The following is a 22,751-nucleotide window of genomic DNA, read 5'->3' as shown; positions in this document are numbered from 1 at the left end:
TGTAGTTTCCTTGAGTTAAAAAAAAAAAAAACAGTTTATGAAGAGGTCTCAGTTTTTCTGATGTGGCCATGAAGCTTGGATGGATTATGGATTTTAATCTTTTTATAGGCATAACAAGAAAGTTGCAATCAGTGACATAGAAAACTTCTTCTATGATGTAGAACTTGCCATTGGTGTTTTAGCCAATAGTTCTATGCTGATGATGATCTTGGTGAGAAAAGCAAAACTTTAAATCAGAATTCAAATAACATTCCACTTTCAGTTTTCTCATGTGTACTGTGGGACTTCCTGGATTGCAGTTTTGAGATTAATAAATTGAATGTTAAATCAAACATCAGACACATTGTACTAAAATGTGGACAACCTGCTTACCTTTAACAATTTTTTCTTTTCACATAGGGCAGGAAAAAGTATACCATAAATATCAAAATGATATTTTTTCTAAAACTCTGGGAAAAATATAAAGTCAAAAAACTTTACCTCATTTTTAATGTCTTTAAATCACTGTTTATTTCAGTTTATACAGTTTTTCCATACAAATATTTGCAACAGTTTTAATTTCAAAAAAACATAACATAGACGATAAATATCATGCTATTAAAGTATTAAATTTGTACAAAAATACTTTACAGTTTAATACTTATTTGTTACAAATAAAAATACATATTTAAGTGACTCATGAACCTTGGAGTTTTTGTTGGTTTTTTTTTCATAACATGATTCAGCCTTGAATGTCATTCTGACCTTTTCTGGCAGTGCTGAAATAGAAATCAGAGATAATTGTGTGTGCAGGGCAGGTGAGCTTGTTTATGTATTGGAAACAGCAATAGGGATACATTAAACAGTTTAAATTGACCAGAAACAACTCTGTAAGGTGATTGCTTAGATATGGAGACTCTACAAATGTACAAATCCAGTATCTTTATATTCACCAATAACAATAATTACCAATAACAACTTGAATACCAGAATAAACCAATGCAGCTGCTGGTGAGCGTATAAAGCAACTGGCAGTCTTTTATTGCTTGGGGGAAGAGGGGAGAGGAGACCATTTGTGTGATGTGTTTGTAAAATATATTTACAATTTTAAATTCTAAAAATGTGTTGCAGGGGGTAATGTTTATCATAAAGAAGGCTGGAAAACAAAGCATATTAAATAGGACCTTTCTTCCTTCAAGAAACTGATTGACTTAAAAAGCTCATGTGTGACAGTACAAGTTTACAGGTTTATGGATTATTAGAGAGCTTTTGTATCAATCTCCACGGACATAATTTTAAAAAAAGACATTTTCTTTTAAAAAAACCCTTCTAATTTGTCTGAACTCATTTCAGTTTCACTCTTTTCAGTAATCCCCTGTCAGAGGTTTTATCCCACTGAAAAAGTCTCTGCTTAAAAAACCTCACAGATTGCAAGACATACCATTAAATATTTCATTGCATAGGGAATAACGTATGTTCTAACAAAGTTTGCTGAAGAGGAGAGTAATGTTCAATGCAAACTGCAGCTTCCTGCAAGCATTTTGTTATAACATCTAAACCCTGCCTTGTCTAATGAGTGTACCCTTCTCGCCAGCGAATAAAGGTTTCCAAAATCAGAGTTGTTGCCATTTCCCAGGAAAACCCAGTGCAATAAACCACTCTGCCTTGTCCATCAGACAGCAGCACCTTCCTGATAAAAGGATTTTTAAAAACCATGTAACCTGGACACTACTGTTTGTTAGCAGAGGTTAACTCTGTATTTTTCCCTCAAACAGCTGCTGCTGCTGCTGAAGGGAGAACATTTAGATCATGTTTAAAACATCTCCCCTGTTTCTTATTTGGGGAAAAAAAGGCCCTTATGTATTTTTTTTTACTGTTACTAATCCTAGATTGTTTTAGAATGGAATGACTGATTTAATGAAGAATGAAACTATTTCCAAAGTAACTGTGGATTAATAGAAGCCTTGAGACAGACCAACTGACCTCCTGTGCTTTTCAGTGCTGTTCAGCATCTAAGCCTCGATCTCAGAGAAATCCTGAATGGATTTAGCACCATAATGTCTTTAGTTACCCAAAGTCCTGCTCCAGTGGTTTCTGCTATAAGGTATTTGTAGGATCCCGTGTCTCCGTGCTGACACTGGTGTGTCCGCTCTGCTGGAGGAAGGCAGCATTTGGGTCGCCCCACTCCCCACCCCCTGAAGTGTGTTGTTCTGAGCTTCCTTTCTGAGATGCCAGTGGGTTTCTGCTAATGACCAGTTCCAGCTTATTGCCAGATTCTGCGATGAGGGGCACAACCAAAGAGCAGTCAAAGTCTCTCGTGCGAACGTGGTTTACCTGATTGATGAGAAGATTGATTTTTGTTACCATTTTAGGAAAAAAAATATCGCAAGAGAAACAAATTTAGCCTTGAGACCATGGAGCTTGATTTAACTATTCCAAGTAAAGAATCACCCTGTATAAGACTAACTGTGATGTCTGGTCTGAAGACATCAGTTAAGTTTTCTACTCACTCTTAAACAGAATGTAGCTGAAGTGGGGATATTTACACTGGTGCTGGCTGTTGCCAGATTTAACAGTACTCACTCCAATAATGACATTCAACAGCACAGAGTTTTGCTGTCTTTCATGGTGTTCATCAATTTAAATGCAGTAGAACACATCAGAAATTTCAGTTCAGTTCAGGTCTTCCCTGATTTTACCTAATATGTATAAATTTATATTTATATTTTATGAGGCCAGTTGAGAAATAATTTGGCTTTTTCATCACAGTCCAACTTGGCACTGTGATAAGTGTGGTGCTGAGGGAGTATGACATTATTCCAACTATGTCAGTCAACACTTGAATTAAACACTGAAATAATTCTCAGGTCTGTATCAAGAAAAGCAAAAAAGAAAAATCTGTATGGAAATCCAGCTTCCTAGAGAGCATTTGCATGTCTCCTTTGCAGTTCTAAAATACCTAGCATTCTGTAAGAATTTGTTTCTATAAACCTGACTGCACAGGAAAATCCAGCTTGAGTGCCACTGCATAAAAGTCCAAAGCTCCATAAAATGCTGCCTTTTCTTGCTAAGAAAAGAAATCTAAGAAATCTGCACAGCAAAGCCTGTGGTGTAGAGCAATTAGGGTCATTTGTCCTTTCTGGTCCCCCTACACACATGCCTCCCAGCAGAAATACAAACAAACAGTGGTGCTCATTATTTCAAATATAATAAGCAATGAAGATTACAGGGCTGTTCCAAGTAACAAAACTGCAAAACTGCAGTTTTCTACAATCACAGCTCCAAAGATGCATGCCCAAATACCCCCCAGTGTGGTTATGTATCTTTTTGCAAAGTAATCTGTATGTCACGTCCCTTCATGCTAAACCTGCACAGTGCCAGAAACATTACCTGTAAAAGTCTGTCATATGGTTTTAAACCTCCCAGATCACCAGGGCCAGCTGGTCGAATGTTTTTAACATACACTCCTTTTTCCAATAAGCCATCTGAGACACTGAACCCAAAGTCTTCTCCATCAGAGTCCTTGTACAAAGTTACCTGTGGAGGAGAGTTGATGTGATGAGAAAGAAAAAAACTTTGTCCCCATTTCTACAAGCATGAGGCAGGTTTTCTTCCTAGGATGATTTTGGTGATTTTTTTTTTTCCATTAGAGAGATCACTTACCTACTATGTGGTACTTACAGTAGTAAAGTTGTCCCCATTTTGACATTATGTAAATATTCTCAGAAGTCAACTTATTCTTCTGTAAATAAACAGCCCTTTTCACTTCTGCTTGTCAGTTGGAAATTTGTGGTATTTAGCCCACCTTTTCTGGTGTCACTTTTTGATTCTTATCATTTTGTTTCTCTGTCCTCTAGCTGCCAGGATCTGAGCATAAGATAAAGCTTAGTTTTGCTTCAAGTATGAAGACCTGGCCTCAATCAAAGGGAGTAAAGACCATTGTTGGTGTAAACTCTAGACTGCCTGGTTTTGTCCAGGCAGTGGTCCACCCTGTAAAGCCTAGTCTCAGAAGTGCTCAGTATAAGAGTTATAATGCAATCTTTGAAGGAAGTACAAATAAGGCTCCTTCTGAAAGAGCTTGCAGGCAGTGTTCTTGCGGTTACATAATCATGAGGTGGTCATTCAAAAGCAGGAAATAGAAGATAATGAAACAGTTAGGAGAAGGTTTTTCAGGTGTTCAGAAGACAAGTCCTCACAGATAGTTCTGTGAATTCAGCTATTTGACAGATAAAGATAGAGACTTCTTTGTGGGTAAGTGGCATGCTTAGGTTTTTATTTTTCTTAGTCCTCACATCAGGGATGCTGACCTATGCAAGTAAATTGTGTTAATGTAAAAATGAGATACCATGTCTAAGAGAAGAAGACTCTGTTCTAGCACAGATGTTATGATTTTAAAAAGGAACTTCCCTTTTCCACTTACTCCTTTTATTTTCCCCTTCTTCAGGCACTGGAGTCAAATGGAGCTGGATCCAGCCCCAGATGAACTACAAAAGCACATGAAACAGGGACTCTCTGAAGTCATCTAGACTGTATTCCTGTCCTAAGACAGGATCAAGTGCACCTAAGCATTTCAGAGATACATTTATCTGCCCCACTTTTTCACATCTCCAGTGATCAAGACTCCACAGTCTATTAAAGTAATGCCTTCCAGTCCTTCAGATGTTTCCCTTGGGTCCAAACTAAACCACCCTTGCTGAGGTTTAAGCCTGTTGCTATCCACAGAGAACAAGATCACTTTATTCTGTCTTTCTCTGCAGTGATGTGAAACAAGGTTTGTTTTTCTCTGGACCCTGTACATATGGTAAACATCTTTCTTTAAGTTTCAGATCCCAAACTGGACACTATTACAGTCAAGACCTTCTCAAAGTCAAACTGAGTGGAGAATAATTCACCACAGATTCTGGTCCCATTCTTATGTTCTGTGATAGGGATCTAGGATCTACAGACCCTAGATTTTTACTAACTGCTTCCCTTACTTGTTTCTCTTGACTTTTCTTGTGTTTAACAGGAGCTTGGAACTTAAAGAAACTGATGCTTGCTTCAGGGATGAGGTAGCAATTTAACTTTTTTGTGTGTTTGATGGCTGTCACATTTTTCAGACTGAAGTCATCTGCAGAAAACTTTTGTATTAGAAGTTATAATTTTGAAGCTAATCCTTCTAGGGCAACATATATTCTTCAAAGATAATCTCTGATAAAAGCCCTGCTATCTGAAATACTCCATTTCTATTTAATAATGGGTATGGACAAAGCCCTATCACAGGTTCCTCATCTTGACTTGCAGTAGCCCTCTCTGAAGGGAATAAAACTGCAGACAATTCACACAACACCTACATCAGGCTGGTTTATCTGTACTGATGATCACAACTCCTTGGAAAGATCTCAATAGCAAAATCTCCATTTGGGTGATTTGTTAGACTTTTAAATTTACATCAGGAGCCTAAGGGAAAAAGAGAGTGGATTTGGAAATTTAATTCATATTTCATAAGCAATTAATTAGTTACAAATTTAAAACACAAGCTTATACATTTTGAGTCTGTGCCTATGCCTGTTCTCCCTCCCAAATCGATGGGAAAATGCGTAATTTAAATTCATACATCTTGCACAGATCAGCTATTGAGATATTTTAACTGACTGTAATTTTAGGTTAATGACTACTTGCAATAATAATATTGAAAAATTATCTGATCCTAGTGCATATTTTTGCTCTCAGAGGAATGTGTGTTCTGTGAAACTTCTGAAAAATGGTCTGCTATGATTTTTATAAAAATATTAATCTATATTATTACCTAAGTAGATAAAATCATTAAAAGCATTCATTAAATTTGGGTACTGATACAGCAATACACTATCCAGCTAATTAAATGTTATTAAAGCATCTAGAACAAATGTTTGAAGAGATTTGTAGGACACTTATCTCAATCCTGGTTTCCTCAGGACAAAGACAGTTCAAGTGCACAACTGGTGAATACAAGGCAGAAAGAAAGAGCAGTGAAGAATTCAGGTTACCTTGCTGCAAAGTGAACTCTGAACTGTGGGCATCCTCAGCAGGATGCAGACTCATCACACTGACACAGAACAAAGCACTTGCCCTGCCCTGCCCTGCCCATGGAACTGGCAAAGCTCAGCAGCACACGGTCAAGCACATGCTTGAGAATCTGCCCAGGGAGGTCGTAGACAAGCTGTGTCTTAGCTTGTATCTCAAAACTGCCCATACCACAACAGTTTTTCAAATCTCCCTATTTTTCAGTGGCCCAGCTAATTAAGACATTTGCCTGCTGGGGCAGAACACATTGCCAGCAAGAGGATACATCCAAGCAAGGCATTTCCCTGATAGTGATGTCATTCCCATGGCATTGCAGCTCTTTTGGAAAACTCTGATTGAACAAGCTGCCCAAAGGAACAGGTTATTAGTGTTAAACTAGAGGTCTAATACAAAAATGGACATGAATACATGAGCAGCAGACATTGCTACACAAGATCCAGTAGGAAAACCAACAAGAACTTGCTCAGATAAAAAGCAGTCCATGCTGCCTGGGCTAACCTGCATGTCTCACTTTAGGGAATCAGACCTTAAGATCCAGTCACTAGTTTCTGTTTTTCTTGAATGACTGTAAGGATTTGGAAAATTCTCAGTACAGGTACAACGTTTAGCTTTTTTAGAGAGGAAATAGCTCTTTTCTGAGTGACAGAACAGACAGTAAAAGCAAACTCAGCATCACTTCAGCAGACAGGGGAAAACTGGGTATATTGTCTGAACAAAATCTGGAAATTACTCAAAAGGAAGGTCAAAGCAGTCTTAGAAATAGTTAGCTGAAGCAAGAGAAAGCTCATGGACAGGTTATTTGTACTGCCCAGGACTCTAACAGCTAGATATTATCACAGAATACCACTGACTCATTAACAAAAATCTGATAAATCCTTTCCATGTAACGATTTACTTTAACATGAGAGGCTGGCTTTGTGATCCAGAACTGTGCCATTGTTGAACATGAGCATACTGTGAAATGCCTACTGGCATACTTTGGTTTTATATTTCACATTTTTTCACCACTCAGAAAAACTGAGCACAGTACCTAACTCCACTGATCACATCAAGCTGGAAAGAGGAATAGCTTAAAACTATCCCAACACATCCTTATTGATCATAAACACTGGCAATGAATTAATTTACCATATATGAGATCAATTCTCTACTTCCTTCTATAAACATTAATTTAACCACCCACACTCAGCAAGTCCTTACACTGCTGAACTCAACTAAACTACAGACTAAACTCAGGCAAATCCACGGAGATTAGAATCCAACCCAAATCTCTTGAGAGTGACCAGGTGACACATATTCCCTGTGTTCTGCCTCCCTTCTGGAAAGATCTCAGATCTTGAAGAGGAAGATGGGTGCAAGAAATGGGATGCTCATTACCACCAAGGAGAATAGCATTACAAAGTTTTGGAAACTGGCTGCTCTTATGACCTCACTGGACTTGAGACCTAAAGTGGCTGGGTGTTTGCTGTGCACATCCAAAGACACTTTATCCAGTACTTGTTATGAGTGCAGTGCCACCTCCATATCCCCAAGTGACTCAACCATCTTGAGCAGTGAAAAGTTACATAGTCTGAAGATTATTTATCCCTTTTAGACTAAAGGAATTATAAAGAGAAAAGAAGCAATACCTAATTTGAAATAACATTCTGTACTATGTACATTGAATCTCTTGCATTTGATTCAAAATGAGTGTTAATTTTAAAAAGGACCTATGGGAACCCCAAACCCTCCTGAGTAATTTCCTGAAGAAATGTACTTTCTAGAAATTAAACTTTGTTTTCTTAATGAACACATTTTGCAGAGAAGAGTTATTGGTCCTGTCAATTCAAATTATCAGTGGATGCTCCTTTCAAAAGAGCAGTGCCTTTTGAGGATTTATTGTAAAATGAAATAGTACACAAGGATGCATCTTATTCATTTGTTTTCCCCCACAAGGATCTATCATTAATGTGTTTGTAAGAACTAATATGCATGGCCCCCAAATTACATCTGTGGAGTCATTATAAAAAGTGCTTACTGTGTTGCCATATAATTAGAGTTCCTGTGCTGAATATATTATTTCAAAGCTGTCAGAAGAAAAATTACAGACCTTGTGTAACTCCACAGGAGTTGGTGACATGATTTCTTTCATTTCTTGCTTAAATTTTCTCAGAACCATGGACTTTCTCCCCACATCTGACGGCAATGTGTTGCTACGAGTAGCTTGACTGTAATGTGGCCTTACAGAACTTCTCTCCTGGAAGCTGGCTTGTCTTCCCAGCTGGTTACGAGGTTGTGGGTTTTCATGATTCAAACTCATTGTACTTCCTGACATGATTGTGGCCTAGAGCATTAATGAACAGGTTAATTTGTAACAGAGAATGTGGGTTAAGTAAGTGGTTAATTCATAGCAGCAGGAAAAACACCTCTATTCTTTGTTAGAACACAATCACTCAGGGCACAGCAAAAGGCAAGAGGATAGATGTTCAATCTGCTTGCAAGTCACTATGAAATAAAGGATCACAACAAAACACAATAACAGTATATGAACCTTATGGGCAAAAGTTTTCAGATGGCATTTCAAACTAAAATACTGAGCACCAGAATGGCTATGCTTGTAAGCCAGTCCCCTGGCAGACTGAAGAGTATGTAGTGTAATTGCTTATTTAAAAAATATTTTACACATAAATAAAACAACATCTAAGTTGTGCCATAATTGCATTTGTTGGAATTGGAACTACAGGAAGGCATTTAAAATTCAGGCTGTGTGTGCAAGGTCAAAAAATGTGAGTCAGCAGAATATGTAAGTAGTTCTAGAGCCAGCATGGGCAGAGTGCCTGGATACTACCCCAAGCCCAGGGAAAACTCAGCACAGGTGAGCTCACCACCTGGAAAGAAACTTTGCGTGACATGCACACTGCAAGAGTGACTGCCCTAGCTCACCACTAATACTGGCCCTGGTCTCACTGCTGGTTTTAATCTCAGTAAAAGACAGCCTTTTGTTTCAGATGAAAGAATACATGGAGGATGAAATCGTGAAAGATGATGATGGGAATCACCTCGCCCACTGGGTGGAACAGACTGAACTTGAAAAGCATCCGTGCACAGCAAGGAGCCTTCTCTCTTGGGAAAGATCTTCTGCTCTGGGGAATGAGAGGCATATGCACTTTGGCACAGCCACTGTGGGGACAGGGTGTGCTGAATTTCCTATTTATTATCTCTTCTGATAGACAACTGGAAAGGGAAATTTAAAGACCATAACATGAACTCTGACTGGGGCTCTATGCAGACAGGCTGCTTGAATGGGAGAAGTAAAAAATAAGGGCAAAACAGACAAATAAATGTTTGCCTATAACTGTTGTGAGCATGTCTGTCACCCTTCCTTCTCACAGCTGCAGCACTACTTTCACTATGAGATAATAGATGGTAGCCATAACACTCTGTTTTTGCTCAGTAATAACTGATATTACTGCCTGATGGAGCAAAAGCAGCCAGAGGACCTGGCAAACAGCAGCCTTCTTTGCTCTTTGGCTGAAGACCTTGAAATAAAAAATGATAAGGAGTCCTTGACTATGTCATGGCACTTCATAAAGTAGAGGCATGGCCACTCTCAGCATCCTGTCACACTGAATGAGTCTGGCTTTCTTTTCAGAGCTGGGGGTTGTGCAACGAGGCGATGCTATAAATGGTACATCTACAGTTCTGAATTTCACTTTTGTGAAAGGCTGAGGAAAATTCAGTGTGTTGAAGTAACTGAATTCTGGTCAGCATGGATGACCTATTTCCCTTTTGGAATTATCTATTTCCATATCCTTTTTTATGCTCTGAATACTGAAAACTGCAAGAGAAGCCTGCAGTACTGAACCATATCTAACTACGGAATTAAACCAATATAACATTTTCTCCTACATTTCTCTGGTTTTCAATAACAAATATATGAGAAATACATTTTGCTACCCATACAAAAGCAGTACAAAAGCCATAAATCTGAGGAAGTAAATTAATCTGAACTGAAAAACTTTCACCCAGTTACGCCATTCACATTCCTCCTGGCTGCTAAAGGACTTTATATAACATAAAAATGAAAATGAGATTCTGCCAGTTTTGCAGCTCCAGGAATTTAAAAGAACATAAAAGAAAATATTTTGGGACCTTTCATTCTGTGCCTTTAATTGGCAGTATAATGGTAATTGTTCTGATTAGATAACTTAGAGAAAAGGTGATTAGAAAATTAGACTCCCAAGTTACTCTGTCTCTGTTTTCTTCCCCTAATGCCCTCAGTACAATCTAACACAAAAGATGGTTAGATTTGTAAAAAACATAAGGGTGAAATATGAAAATTCATTACACGGTGAAGAAATTGCTGTATAATAAACATTTCTCACATTGGTAGTTTCCTTTTCTTTCAGAGTGGTGCGATTATAGGTAAACATTTTGAAAAGCTGATTTTCTTTTATGTTCGTCTTAATCAAATTAAGTTTCAATTTAAAAGACAACCTACAACATGCTAAGAAAAGCTGCATGAAGCGTCTGTCAGAGAATGGAATGCATTGCTGCAGGAAGATTATGCCCACTTAGAAGTTCTGTGCCATTTGCTGCCTGTACAGACAGCATCGATGGTTATACACAGCAGAAGCTGCAAGTCAAAAGCACTGGGGTGAACATGTTTATAGAATTTTGGTTGCATTGCACAAAAGAAAACAGCTTTGGTTAGGGGCAGGGGAGGCAGCTACACAAGCAAAAATATAAAGGTAAAGGGTAGGTACCAAGAGAGTCATGTTTCTCAAACACAGACGCCTGTCAGCCTTGTCCTGTGGAGAGGGGTTAAAGCTTTTAAATGAATTGGTGTGATTAGTGCAACTTAAAAGAAAAAAAAAGGAGAAAATAAAATGAATGTAAACCAAACCAAAACCATTATATTTTTCTATAATTGGAAAGAAAGGTTAAGATTGTTCTACCTCTAGTTCCCTCAGAATTCCTGACTGGCCACAGGTCTCTAAATCCTCCAGAGCCTGAGACCAGAAATTTTCCTCCTGGTCAGCCTCGGTGTTATCATGGGTACCTGTGAAGCTAGATTTACAATGAGAAGTTAAAAAAAATGTGGACTTTTTCCCCCCTCTAAAAATATACATTACACACGTGCCTTGCCACAGACTGCAAGTTGAATGACAGAAGGTTATGCAGGAGAGTGGGGAAGAGTCGCTGATCAGGAGAGGCCGGATGGACATGCAGAGCACATGACAGACAAGCCTTCTCATAACCTGGCAGTCACTAGCAGCTGGCAGGATCTGAGCAGCGAGTTGTTCAGTAAGGAGATTAATGGGTTCCAAGAACAATTCAATACACATTTTTGACTGGATTGAAACTGGGACCTCCCTATGAAAATTGATGAATCAACCAGTAGCTGTGTGCGGAGCTGCTCCGTGCAACAAATATTTGCAATAAAACCTTTCAACCTCACAGACTTCTCCCAGGCAATATGGAAAGAATCCTCTATTTTTTGCAAACAACGTTTTGCAAAAGAGGCTTGGTGGTGCTTTTTACCTGATTCCTTCAGCCTAAGCTGCATTTATCAATTTAGCCCCACCTGATTGCCATAATACAAACTGCTCCAATCATTTCATATATAAACATGGAAACTTTCAGGGATGCCACTGTCTTGCATGGAAACTTAGGTCTCCAGTGTTTCATAAATGCACCAAAGCCTTTTTAAAAGCACTCTTGAGCAGATGTTGGTGACAGTGATGCTTAGGGAAGTTGCTCAGCAAGTGAGGTCTGATAAAAACCACAACTCAAAGCTACACCTTTACAGTGTACGCATGTATACAGGGAGGGAAGCAGGAGGCTCTTCTATCTTAGCAAGGGGAAGCAGCTCAGTAAAGGTTCACACAAGCATCAGAGCTGCTGCATGGGAGAGGGCTGATTATGTGAAAGGCACAGGGGAAGAAGGATGAGGAGGGACAAGTGACAATTCGCCCTTTTGGTGGCAGCAAGCTGTTACTTTGGAGCAGCTGCCCATGGACTGCAGCTAGTGGTGCCTAACAGCACATAAACAGAGCAAACACTATTATGGAAGCATCTGAGGCCTTGCTTGACAAACAATGTATTACTGAGAATAGCGTGAATGTAATTCTGTTTACAGAATAGCTTTTAAATAGGAGAATTGCCCAGCACAAGGGAAGACAGCTTGAATGCTTCACACACGATACTCTGCCTCAGAGATGCTTTCTTACAGCTACAATCAGTCAAGCAGACAATGGTCAGCCATTTCAATCTCTTATTGCAATGATTCTCCACCTAGCATCAGTGTCTCTTCTAAGATATTGCAATAGATACAGCAATGGCAGGAATACCTACTCAGATCACAGATGCAATTCCTCCCAGGCAAGACAAGAAAGTGTTTAAAACATGATTTTAGAAAGATCCTTGACTTCTGAAATGAGCTTTTTCAATAAATCTATGTAGTTCTTTCAATAGCCAATGTTGAATGTAGACTAATTTATCCATTACAATATCTCTTGCTATATTGCATTTTAATGATATCAAATGGAACTTAAGCTAATGAACAGGATAATTTGAGGCAATTGTCCGCGACAGCAAAACCTGGATTTCCTAGAACTGGAGGTCCATTTCTTCTCTGACTTCTGTGAAATATAAAATCATGATGCCTCTATGTCTGGACTTCTTAGTTGAAGCAATTTCATTTACAGCTCTCCTCTTTTGCTCTTTCTCTGAGTCTTGTCTCCTGGTGTGTGAAATCTCAACTTTTGCATCTTCATTACAGCTACATGAGTAATTTGTAGCTGAGCTACTACACCAAAAAACCAAAAGAGGTACCAAAATAATTTATCTAGATGCCTTTTTTATCTAAAACCTGAGGGATTGGTTTTAAGTCATATGAAATATTGTTTGACCTATAATGAACATATTTGGTTTTCTGACACTTATTTAAAGAGCCATCAGAAACTCAGATGCATAAAAAGTCTGAAGGAAAGGCAGTAGGACAGATAACGAAGACATGGGTGTCTATGATTTGGTTCTTACTGCCATATGAGAGACAAAATCTTTGTGGTTTTGGTTTTTTTTAATCGGGACATTCTTGGATGTGGCAGACATTCCTGTAAGAATTGATGTTTTAGTGTGTTAAACATTTTTTTCTGGGGCAGGAACTATAAGAGACTTGTCCTACCTGCCAGTGAAAGGTAGGCACCAGGCTACAGAGTGGTTTCATTTGCTTGACACTGAAATTTCCTTGTCAATCAACAGCAAGTTAATGTAGTGTTTTCTACTTTTACCCTGTTTTTTTAACCCTCATTTCAACTGTTTTTCCTTTCTTCCCCTGTATTCTCACATCCTCTGCATCCCCCCGCTCTGCCTCAGCCCAACTAGATGTCACTTTTGTGCACTTTTTGGTTTCCTACCTGGAAGTATTCCACTCTTCCAGCTGTCCCCCACCTTTCCTTTGTCCTCCAGAAGCACCTTTCCACATCTTTCCCTCTTTCTTCATGCTCCTGATGCTCTCTCCACCTGATTTTTCTACAGATGTTTGCTTTAAATCATTTTCGTGATTCTCTCCCAATGGCTCAGTCTCCTTCTGTTGCCACATATTCTTGGAAGCTGTGCTACACAAAATAAAGGTAAGAAAAAATTACTTTCTAGATCTAGAGAAGAAGTTGTTTAGCTAGAACTACAACAGAAGAGGGGCTTTTCTGGGGATTCCTGTAACAGGTCTGTAGAACAGACACAGCCTTCTCAAATACTCCAGCACTTGGGATAGCAACACCATCAGATGTGGCACCATCTATTTTACAGATACAGCATTAAAGTAACCATTATTTTAATTTGGACTGTATCTCTCAGGTGTAAGTCACACTAACAAGCAGAACAAGACTCTTTAATGTGCATACTTTCTGCTGAACAGTGCTTTAGAATGGTAATAGAACATGTGCTTTTCATTTAGAGGATTCTGTGTTTTACAGTCCAGCTCCCCAATTCACTGCTCATCAACTTCTTCAGCCCCTTACTTGCATAGCTGCAAAACAGCAGGTGCTCTGGAATCCATGGCTGAATCTCATCTGAGGAGCAAAATATGGGCTGTAACTGGATAAAGACCCTATAAAGTAAAATATCAGGCTGCCAAGAATGGGCAGGAAAACTATCTACTTTCCTTTATTAAACACTGTCCACTACTAGCCTATGAAAACTGCCAGATCCCTTCTGCAGTAGGGATCAGAGGAGTTGGATATGGACTGAGAATTCACACTAGCTCATATCTTAGTTGTCATCTTGACAGGCATGTCTCCAGACAAAAATGCCACAAAGCCATGGGCTGTATCAGAGGGTCTGTCATTCAAATTCTGAAAGCAGCATCTAAACTTTGCCTTGAATTGTATTTCAAAGTTACACACTGGAGCTCATGGATTTCCTTACCCACTAGGTTTATACAGGCACCAGGAAGGTTTTTTTAGTACTAAACTTGAGTTTTTCACAGGCTGAGATTTTGGGCTCACTGTGCTGGCACACCAAGAAAGTCTATTTCTCATGAAGGACATGCATGTCTGCAGATCCTGAAGGTGGGTGCAAAGAGTACAGAAATCTCTTTTACTGTGGTGCCTGTCTTCCCACATCTGAAGAAGAACTGTTCATTGGCAGAAATTACCCAAGTTTCTGCAGTGGATCCACTAACAAATCCAAAAGAAAAGAAAACTTAGAATAGAAGATAAGAGATTTTTGGGTCTTTCACTATCTCCAGGAATTGTGCAAAAAGTTTTTCCTCAGGAATTTCTTTTGTCTGCAGAGAAATTAACTGAAAATGAGATTTACTTCTCAGGAGAGGAGGAATAAATGCATGGCACAATATCAATAGTTTGGACATTTGTACCTGGATCACTTTTTACTCATATTGAATGGGAATGTCTCAGGCATTTATGGATGAAGACTGTAATTTGTGCTTCTTTGCCCAAACCAAAATGAATTTTCATAGAAGACAAAAGATTGACACACCAGTTGTCTTTAGCCACATTATCTGTAGGTTAATTTTTGTGGAGTGGAAAACAGATCAGATTTTTTCTGAAACTTGCCCAGGGAAATGCCCTAATTTTTTTGTTTGTTTATTCTTAAGGGATAAATGCTGTGTTTAATGGCTGAAGTAACTTGAAATAAATGTATGACTTGGTTTTGGCATCATAATCCTCCATAAAGACCATAAATTTCATTAAGTATACTGCGTCTCATATTTAAAGAGCTGCTATAACTTCATCAGAAAAGCATAATTTCATTCAAGGGGTAAGTGCTCATTTTTGAGATGCTGCTGCAGCTGCACAGCAGAGCAGGAATGGGAACTCACGTGCTGGCTGCAGGTCGGTCCCACTCGTCGTCACTCAGCCCTGCATCATGGAATGGGTGGCTCCGAGCTTTGCCTGGAGGGGACAAACTCGCCTGCTTGGCACTCCTCCACTCATAGGCATTGAAGTTGTATCCTGAAGCCTGGTAGGTGTGTCCTAAAAAGATGAATACAAATTTAATGCACATGTTGAAATGACAGAAAAGCACACCTCTGAAACTGGATTCTCAAGAACTGTTCAATTTGTCATTGTTACCTTGCCAGATTATTTGACCTAGATTATGCCTGGAATTAGGTGTGCTCTAGAGCTCCTCTTGTGAAAGTCCACTGAAAGCAAAATCTTAAATATATCTAACACTGTTCTCTTACTTTTTATGTCTCAGCTGCTTCTACATTTAATTCTAGATGCTGCCACGATTTATCGGTTTCCAATTCAACATCCTAGATTGAACAGTAGTGAATAAATCATGTGTAATGGATGTGTTAAATATGTGTTAACATGGTCATATGCAACATGCTCAAAATTACAGCTAAATTATGAAGAAAATTGCTTCAAATGTATTGAAAAAAAGTTTCCAAAGATGCATTAAAAAATCCCATGAACTTGGCTCTTCATGTCCCCTTTTGCTAGGGCTCTGAGAGCATAAACCAGTCTAGACCTATCTCCCTCAAATGCTGTGTAACTACAGGGCTGTGAGCATTTTCCAGCAAACTGGCAGATATTAACATAGTCCCAGATTCTAGGAAAGGTATTGGTTGGGAAGATGTGACTGCTGTGTGGTGAAGGCTCTGGATTAGAAAGGCAGACACACAAGACAAAGGTACAAAATGAGGTATTAATTCAAGGAGAGAAAAGACAGCTCCCCAGCATTAAATTGTTAATTAATAGGATAAAGCATTATCTGCTGCTCCAGAAACATCCCCCAAACTCCTCAACTTGCTTAGTGTGTGGTTATTGCCAAGAAAGGTTTGGAGAAAAGCCAAACTCAGCTTGATGGGGCAAGACAGAATGAACTTTAATAGAAATGGGGGCCACGACAACACCAAGGCATAAAGGCACAAATCCGTTTGCACTCAGGCTGTTTAACAGAGGTGCCATGTATCCAGCCAAGCCTGGGCTGACTTTTTCAAGGGAGTTAAAAAGAAAATCTGCTTTGAGATACTGGTTCAGCTTTGGCACAGCATCCAAATCATCAGGACTTTGGAAAGCATTCTGGGCCTCAATCCTTTCCACAGCTGAACAATTTGCTCCAAATATCTTCAATTCATCCAGAAAATGAGAATTACCATTCTGGCACTTTTTCAGCAATACCTCTCCTTAGAATTTAAAAATATCAGAAGAAAATCTAATATAACTTATTTTGATAAACTGACCAACACAGTTAAGGAAAGGCATCAAATTCATCCAAATTCTAACTCCATTGAAAATATTATTTGAGGTAAGGATCTATCTGTCCAAATACCTGCCAGGTAATGGGAACACATGCTTTACTATGGAAATAAACATTTTTAAAAGAGTTAAATAAAACACTGAAGTTGTGTGTAAGTTATTTTCTTGTTATCAAGAATATTACAGGATGTCTATATCCTTCACTTCCTAAATAAATGTCTTACAAACTGAAATTATTTGAAAATCCTATATAAAACAATAGTGAGAGAAAGGTGAAAAAATTATCATTATGGAAAATCATGTCTTTAAATAGAATGATTTGTTTTGACAGCTGAGAGTTAGATGTTAATACTGCAGGAATAAGGAAGAAGCAAAAATATTTACAAATCATAGGCAATGACTTATGTTGCCGTTCAGCAGTTTATAATAAATCTGTTGTCATTTAAAAATTAATGCATACAGGCATCAAACTCATGAACATCTCCTGAGTGTTCTGTGCCTTGCATTGATCTGTACTTGAAGGATAAACTCATTTAGTTGTGGATGAGCTATGGACCAAGCTATTCAGATGTCAGTAAAGCTAACAAAAGCCTGTTAATGTATTGATAAATGCTTTGTAACACATCACATCCTCATGAAAGAATGAATCTGAGGCCAGCCAAGTGCAAGAAATCATCCTGCCTGCCGAGGTGTGTGGTCATGATGAGACAGCAACACATTATAAAGTACAGGTTAAAAGTTAGTGCAGTAAAAAGTTCTACTTAGGGCAAAGGAAGGTCAAGCATGAAGGCAAAAATTCCTGCTTTAAATGTCGATTTATTTTTGACAGTACCTTGATTTCCAAAGCTGGTATCAATACCAGAGCCATCCCATGACTCCACTGCGCTGTCAACACTTGGGACTGCAGTGGAATAGATGTCCGAGAGCTTGCCAGATTTCTGTGCAGCAGAGCTTTCATCTTCAGCATCGCTCAGCTCACTCACGTGACCCACAGGCACAGAAAATTTCTTGGGACTGGTAGCTGAATAGGATTATATTAAAAAAAGGTGTTGATCCTTGCTTTACTGCAGTTCTGAGAATCTGCTTTTTACTCCTGACACACAGCTTTTCCATGGATGGCCTAAATGCTTGTTAATCTGCAATTACACATGCATTAAGGACCACGGATGGTACCCTTGGCCACACTCACCATCTGTTTGCTTCTTGATTTTCAAGGTGACAGTTTCTCCTGCCATCTGTAATAAATGAATGGCTTCACTCAAAGGTTTTCCTTTCAGACTGCTACTATTTATTGCTAGGATTCTGTCTCCTATGTGAATTGCCCCAGTCCTACAATAAGAGAGAGAAGTAAAACATTGAGAAGAGAGTGTAAAAGGCAACAAAGGCAATTTCTTTGCATTTTGGAGCATGGAAGTCTCATCTCCTTTTCTTTCTTTTATTTTGCTTTTATTGCTGTGTCACAGAGTAATTCTTTTAATAGAAATGCTTAAAGCAAGTCACCTTTGTTGTAGTGACAATAGCAGAGCTGAGGCATGATGTGGATTTCTGTGGTACTGTGACAGTTGAGTTAATCACCTGTGGATGATGTTCACTGCAGCCCAACTGTTCAAGAGCAATCTTAAACAGCTTAGTAAGTCCTAAAATGAGTCAAGTTTCTAGAAATCTCACAACATTAAAAAAAGCAGCGTGAGCAAGTAACCAGCTATTTTGCAAACCTGGCCTTCAGGATGAGTCAATCATGAAAAGAAAAGAAAAGAAAGTATTTTTGTGTAAATGCACTGTTGGTTCTGGCTTTGCAGAATATCATGTCTTGTGTGCTGCAAATTCTCTCTGAAACCACCACAAGGTACAAGTTTCAATGACTCAACCAATCTGAGAAATAATAGGTGACATCCTTATCATTTTCATTATTCTCAATCTATCACTTACCATGAGGAGCATTTCTGCTCCTCTGATAATGCTTCCTGTGGTGTATATAAGTACACACACAGATGCAGTGGCAGATAAGTGTATGATGAGTTCAGATGAACTTGGACACATGAAGTGCTTTCTTTACTTATTGTATTATACAAGGTATTGGTTTTAAAAGGCTGCTAAAACATTCCTGTGATGAGCAGTTTGATTGATTAAGTTTTCCTTGGTGATCTATAATAAGGACCACAATTCTCTGCCTTGTACGTATGTACATCCTGCTTACGCTCCTGGAGTTTGATGATGATCAAAATACAGCAGCAAAAAGATTATAAACTCAGATTTGGAGAATTATAAAAAAATCAATTGCTAACCCATGAAGGGGTTTAGGTAAACAAAATGAACCTCTACCTTGACAAAGAGAACATTTAAAAATAATTTGCTTTCCAACTTACCTTTCAGCTAATCCTCCTTTCGTAAGGCTGGAAATGATTATGGGATCAAAGGGCTCTTCGGTACCAGAGATTGTAATTCCAAGAGGCCCACCATAGCGCTTGAGCTCAACAGTATAAATAATTGCTCCAGAGCTCTCCTGTTCATCTGCAATAAATGCCAAGGGGATGCAATTGGTTTCTTATGAAAGAATGAATGAAAAAAATAGCATATTCAGTCTAGTGACTAGTAATCAAACATGGATAATGTGATCCATTATCAAAGGATCACATTTCAGACACAATTCTTAATCGTATTCTACTGGATTATTTTTTTTCATAAAAATTACCTATTATGCAATTTTTTACTGCCAATACCTGGACACAAGTCAACAGAAAAAACTCCCCTCATTCCTTTAAGATTAAATTTTACTCTCTTTAAAATCTTTAGATCTCCTTTTTTATAGAACTTTAACTTAAGGCTATTTTGTTACAGAATCACTGATTGATTGAAGTTGAAAAGAACCTCTGGATGCCACTTTGTCCAAGCAGGGCCAACTACAGCTGGGTGCCCAGGATTGAGTCCAGCTGGCTTTTGAATATCTCCATGGGTAGAAACTCCACACCCTCTCTGAACAACCAGTGCCAGTGTTTGGTCACTCTCAAAGTAAAGAAGTGTTTCCTGACACTCTAACAGAACCTCATCTGTTTCAGTTTGTGTTCATTGCCTCTGGTCCTGCCACTGGGGACCACTGAGGAGAGCCTGGCTCTGTCTGCTTTACACCCTCCCTTCAGATATTTATACACTGTGATAATATTCCCCCTTTGAGCCTTCTCTTCTCCAGGCTGACTGATCCTATCTCCACCAGCCTTTTCACAGAGCAGAGGTGCTCTGGCCTCTTCATTACCTTTGTGACCCTTTGCTGGACCTCCTCCAGTGTATGCCCATGTCTGCCTTGTACTGGGGAGCCCAAGGACTGCACCCAGCACTCCAGAAATCTCTCTGCAGGGCTGAGCAGGAGAGAGATCACCTCTTTTGACCTGCCTGCTGGCCAAGCTCTGCCTCTTGCAGAACAGGAGGATGTTGTCCTTATTTGCCACAGCATCACATTATTAGAGAAAAGGCAAGTTACTACTATGGTATAATTACTGATACTCATCTGTTTCTTGAACTAAATGGACAGCATTTAAAATTTAAAGTTTTATGGCCAAACTTTCTTAAAAGAATTCTGGGAGAAGTCAAAAGTCACTATAAGATAAGCACTGAATTTGTAAAACAGTCCATATTTTTGATGGACATGTTTTGAGCTTTTTGTAACAGATTCAAAAATACTTTCTGTACACTGAATTATCAACTAAATTGAACACTAAGTCCATTAGATATTATTTCATTATATTACATGAAGTAATTTGAATTATTTTGAAATTTTATCTCACCAAACAATTATCAGAACTGGAAAAGAGTCCATCACTGAGTAAACTTAAATACAATATATTTCCTTAAACAATATTCAACAGGTATTGCACCAACAAGAAATGTGCCTGTATTTATACAATGCTTTTTACATATTATTAAAAAAACTCCAACCACAGCAAGAGAGCAATTAACTGCAGCATTTTTGAGTGGTGAAGTAACATTTTAAAATTTAAAATGCCAGAATTCTCCACAAATCAAAATAACAAACGCTTTCTAGCTCATCTTCTGATATTGGTATTGAGCCAGGATGACTGGTCTGGTGGGTAAATTTTCCTAGATCTGTGGAAAATGATATTTTGAACAGTTCAGTGAATGTGGAAAATGTCTAGGATGCACATTCCATAAATGCAACAAAAACCAACTAAAACAACTTAGAAAATTCAAATGCTACCATTTCTGTTCCTGTAGATAGAAAAGCTTAAAAAGGAAAAAAAACCCAAAACCTATATCACTAGCAAAGGCTCAAAGAGTTGCCTTCTTCCAATACTGAACATGGTACTTTAGGCAGAGCTGGAGGAACACTATATTTTTGAAGCTACTTTGTTTCTTCCCAATTTTCAGAAAATTTAGATCTCCAGCCACCCCTCACACACATCTCCCCACTCTGTCCTATTTCCTTCTTGCTATCCACAGACAGAAAATTCTACACACAGAGAATCAGAGGAGAGAAGAATTAGTGGTGTATATTCAGCAAAGAACACTGGGGTTTTGTGCCTGCTTGGGGCATTCCCATCAATTTTGGTACAATTCACACTGACTGCACTTTATCTTTCCAGAAGCACCCAACTCCCCAGACATCACTGGAAGCCCCAGTCTGGCACACAGTGGGCTAGCAGGCAAGCTGCCACTGCACAGCAGAACAATGGCAGCTTTACTTGCTTAAAGTATTTATGGAACAACCACAATTCCCCTGGGATCTAATGCTGGCACCCTTTACACAGCTGTGGCACCAACATGGGGTTAGACTTCAAATGAAGGATGGAATGTCATGCCAAGCAAACTGAAAATCTAATAGCCAGCACTTGCTAAGGGTTGACACAATACTAACATTTCTCTGCTATAAACACAAAGTAAATAAAAAGTTAGTAATATCATCAGCAGCCCTTCCACATGAGAGTTGGAAGTCTGTAGATCTGAGTGAATGACTGGAAAGAAGACTGGTCCATTATGTCTGTTTTCCGGTTAGCTGGGGGTCAGAAAATTATTGGCAGAATGTTATGCTGAGCAGAATGTTGGAGCTACCCAAGAACAGGGCATACATGTGGCCTGAATTCACCAGGAAGGCCAGTTCTGCCATGAAAGCAAAGAATGGTGATATTTAAGAAAGGGAAGTAGCCATTAGGTTAATCAGGATTTAAAACTGCCCTCAGTTTGGGAAGCTGGCAAGAAGAAAAGGAACAGAAAAATTGCTGGAAACATCGCTTCACCTGGGGAGAAGATATAACTGAAGTACTATGGTTATGGGTCTCTTTTTGAGATTTTCATCTTTCTATTCCTGTGATGCAATTGTGGTAATTCTTGGAACCCACATTTAATGAAAGCAGATCCTCTGTGCTGCAGTGTTTTGCTCTGCCCACTGGCCTTTTGCTCATCAGAGTAACATCTGACCAACACAGTGACAAAGAGCAGCAGGATGTGGGGAGCACCTGACATGCATCATCCTGCTGTGGCCTCAGCTGCATGGTGGCTCAGAGGAACACAGCTCTGAGACCCCCACTCCCTGCCTCATCTTCCTCAAAAAAATGCATGCAGTGAAAAACAAAAAGAAGTCTAAATCTTAACCTTATTCTCTGTTTTACAAAACATTTTGGAGTGCTCTATGCCTTCTCATCAATTAGCATCAGGCCTTTATTTTCTCGGGGAATTTATTATTTTCCTCTGTTGAGTTTGAGCAGCATATTTCTTCCTTTGTGAGAAAAAAAACCCTTTCATAAGTAAATGAATGGCAAATGCACAAAGAATTATTTTAACTGAGATACACTTTTTGTTACACCTTTGCTACTGTTAGGTCACTGTTTCCTAAATATTTTTTCTTTAACATTCCAGGAGATAATAATTTTAAATTTCAAAATACTCGAAATCTGCTATAAATACTTTCATTTATGCTTTGACACTTATTCAACTCTTATAAGAACAATTTTTATGTAGAAGTTTTTTTTCAGTAGGTTTCTGAGTAGCTGTCCAGTAAGATTTGAA

General features: G+C 38.8%; 1 protein-coding gene across 16 annotated transcripts in view; it reads right to left on the bottom strand.

Moving 5' to 3' along the window:
* Window positions 1–484: 484 nt before the first annotated feature.
* GRIP1 (glutamate receptor interacting protein 1) overlaps window positions 485–22,751 on the bottom strand; it is a 312,190-nt gene continuing 289,923 nt past the window's right edge. For 9 of the 16 annotated variants that reach the window (XM_033058892.1, XM_033058897.1, XM_033058902.1 and 6 more), the window contains 10 exons: window positions 19,103–19,247; window positions 17,926–18,065; window positions 17,569–17,757; window positions 15,350–15,503; window positions 13,425–13,625; window positions 10,962–11,073; window positions 10,770–10,814; window positions 8,114–8,347; window positions 3,370–3,516; window positions 485–2,313 (listed from right to left, as the gene is read on the bottom strand). In XM_033058892.1, the coding sequence (XP_032914783.1) occupies window positions 2,077–2,313; window positions 3,370–3,516; window positions 8,114–8,347; window positions 10,770–10,814; window positions 10,962–11,073; window positions 13,425–13,625; window positions 15,350–15,503; window positions 17,569–17,757; window positions 17,926–18,065; window positions 19,103–19,247 (1,604 nt within the window). In that variant the 3' untranslated portion in view covers window positions 485–2,076. Of the gene's footprint in view, window positions 2,314–3,369; window positions 3,517–8,113; window positions 8,348–10,768; window positions 10,815–10,961; window positions 11,074–12,360; window positions 12,648–13,424; window positions 13,626–15,349; window positions 15,504–17,568; window positions 17,758–17,925; window positions 18,066–19,102; window positions 19,248–22,751 lie in introns of those variants that run through there. The other 7 variants (XM_042779229.1, XM_033058890.1, XM_033058898.2 and 4 more) reach the window with 6 other exon arrangements.

The sequence above is a fragment of the Catharus ustulatus genome, chromosome 4 (genome assembly GCF_009819885.2).
Source record: "Catharus ustulatus isolate bCatUst1 chromosome 4, bCatUst1.pri.v2, whole genome shotgun sequence".
In the NCBI taxonomy this organism is placed as follows: Eukaryota; Metazoa; Chordata; class Aves; order Passeriformes; family Turdidae; genus Catharus; species Catharus ustulatus.
Note: the sequence above shows the minus strand (reverse complement) of the source record. Positions and strands in the feature narration are given on the sequence as shown.